The sequence below is a fragment of the Galeopterus variegatus genome, unplaced genomic scaffold (genome assembly GCF_000696425.1).
Source record: "Galeopterus variegatus unplaced genomic scaffold, G_variegatus-3.0.2 Scaffold4896, whole genome shotgun sequence".
Taxonomy (NCBI): Eukaryota; Metazoa; Chordata; class Mammalia; order Dermoptera; family Cynocephalidae; genus Galeopterus; species Galeopterus variegatus.
This window is the reverse complement of record NW_007731007.1, coordinates 164,961-166,769: the sequence shown is the minus strand read 5'-3', so window position 1 is coordinate 166,769 and position 1,809 is coordinate 164,961. Positions and strand designations below refer to the sequence as shown.

At 45.9% G+C, this 1,809-nt stretch overlaps 1 protein-coding gene across 2 annotated transcripts in view; it reads left to right on the top strand.

The window, feature by feature from the left end:
- The first annotated feature begins 379 nt into the window (after positions 1 to 379).
- SVIL (supervillin) overlaps positions 380 to 1,809 on the top strand; it is an 84,773-nt gene continuing 83,343 nt past the window's right edge. Inside the window, exon 1 of one of the 2 annotated variants that reach the window (XM_008588562.1) lies at positions 380 to 1,047. In XM_008588562.1, coding sequence (XP_008586784.1) covers positions 497 to 1,047 — 551 coding nt within the window. In that variant the 5' untranslated portion in view covers positions 380 to 496. The remainder of the gene's footprint in view (positions 1,048 to 1,809) is intronic. The other variant, XM_008588563.1, reaches the window with a different exon arrangement.

Below are 1,809 nucleotides of genomic sequence, written 5' to 3'. Positions count from 1 at the left end.
AGTTTAAGCTCATCCTCTGGCCTGACACATGAAATATTACACTCAAAAACAAAACAAAAAAAGGTAAACAAGGGGAAGTAAGCACTGGGCGAGGACTGAAGAGCTCTCAGGAGTGAAGGGGCTGTAGGGGCTGGGCTGAGTTTAAGCCAAGCCTTAGGTGGTTTGCAGGGTCTGCAGAATTCTCACAGCCTTTGTAGATTTTGCCACAGATCTCAGACTTACACAGCAGCCCAGGCCCATCATGTTAGGTAAATACACCTGTGTGAGAAATTGCTCCTTCACAGAATGGGTGATCAAGGGAATACTGTACAGTGTTTCTGTATGTAAATATGTGTTATTTGAAATCTCTATGTATTATCCATGTGTTCTTCCTGTAGGCCGGTCAAATGAAGAGGAAGAAACTTCTGATTCTTCCGTAGAAAAGCAGACTCGATCTAAATACTGCCCAGAAACCTCAGGTGTCCCTGCTGGTGACTTATCCCATGGCTCAGGTGCCATGGACACCCACAGCCTGGAGTCCAAAGCTGAAAGAATCGCCAGGTACAAAGCAGAAAGGAGACGGCAACTGGCAGAAAAATACGGGCTCACTCTGGATCCTGAAGCCGATTCTGAGTATTTATCTCGATACACCAAGTCCAGGAAGGATCCCGATGCTGTTGAGAAACGGGGAGGCAAAAGTGATAGAGAGGAAGAGTCGAGCCAAGATTCGACGTCTCCGTACTCCAGGACGGAGACGATGGGGCTTAGGACCTGTACGGATGAATCCAAGGACCATGCCCTCCATGGGAGTGAAAGCATATCCGACAAGGAGATGCTGCTAAACGTGGAAAACCAAAGACGCGGTCAAGAGCTGAGTGCCACCGGGCAGGCCCATGACCTGCCCCTGACGGCTGAGAGCTCCTCGACCTTCTCCTTCTCTGGACGAGACTCCTCCTTTACTGATGTGCCAAGGTCCCCCAAGCAGAGGCACAGCTCCTCCCTGCAGCAGCCAGCCTCCCCGAGCCACTCCATTGGTGACACGCCACTGCCCTCTGAGACTCGATCCAGGTAAGCACACGGCCCTGCGCTAACCCCCCGATGGCAGGAAAGCGCAGGTACCTTCTCTCTACCTCGCTGTGTCGTGTGACAGAGTTTGAGTATTCTTAGCATTCTGTGGAGTTCGAGGCTTCCTGGAGAAATGATAGGACATATGATTTGATTTTTAAATTTCAACAATATCAAAACAGAGTCTACCAATTCAGGAAGCCTTATGTTCTTTTTATTTGCATATTTCTTATGTTCTTTTTCTAAAATAAACCAAACAGGTGTCATGGGGACACTTTGATGGAAGCCTCACTTCAGGACCCTTCTTTTTACTGTTTCTCACCTGCCTTTCATAATTTATCTTTTTGTTGATTTTTCTGTCATCGTACCCAAGATTTAGGATTTAGGGTGATTGCTTTTGTCATTGTTGTTTAGAGCTGCAAAGCAGGAGGAGCGTCACTAACCAGTGGCAGGGTCTCAGTTTAGGGTACAGAGTATGACTGTGACACCATTAAGAGAAATCACTATGTAAAAGGATTGACTAAAGACAAGAACAGCTCTCATTTGGGAAAATTGGAAAAGACATAAGATCAGAAAATCAAATGCCAGAAGAGAATATGTGCTCATTTCTAAATTTAAATTGAAAAAGCGTGATAACCATGTTTACAGTGCAGTTTGCATAACCTTTTACATGAAGTTTTGAGTAATTGTCTGGGAGACTCCTGAGTGTTCAAACAGGTCAAACAAGCAATAGCTTCACAGGTGAATTGAGAAGGGATGAGAACC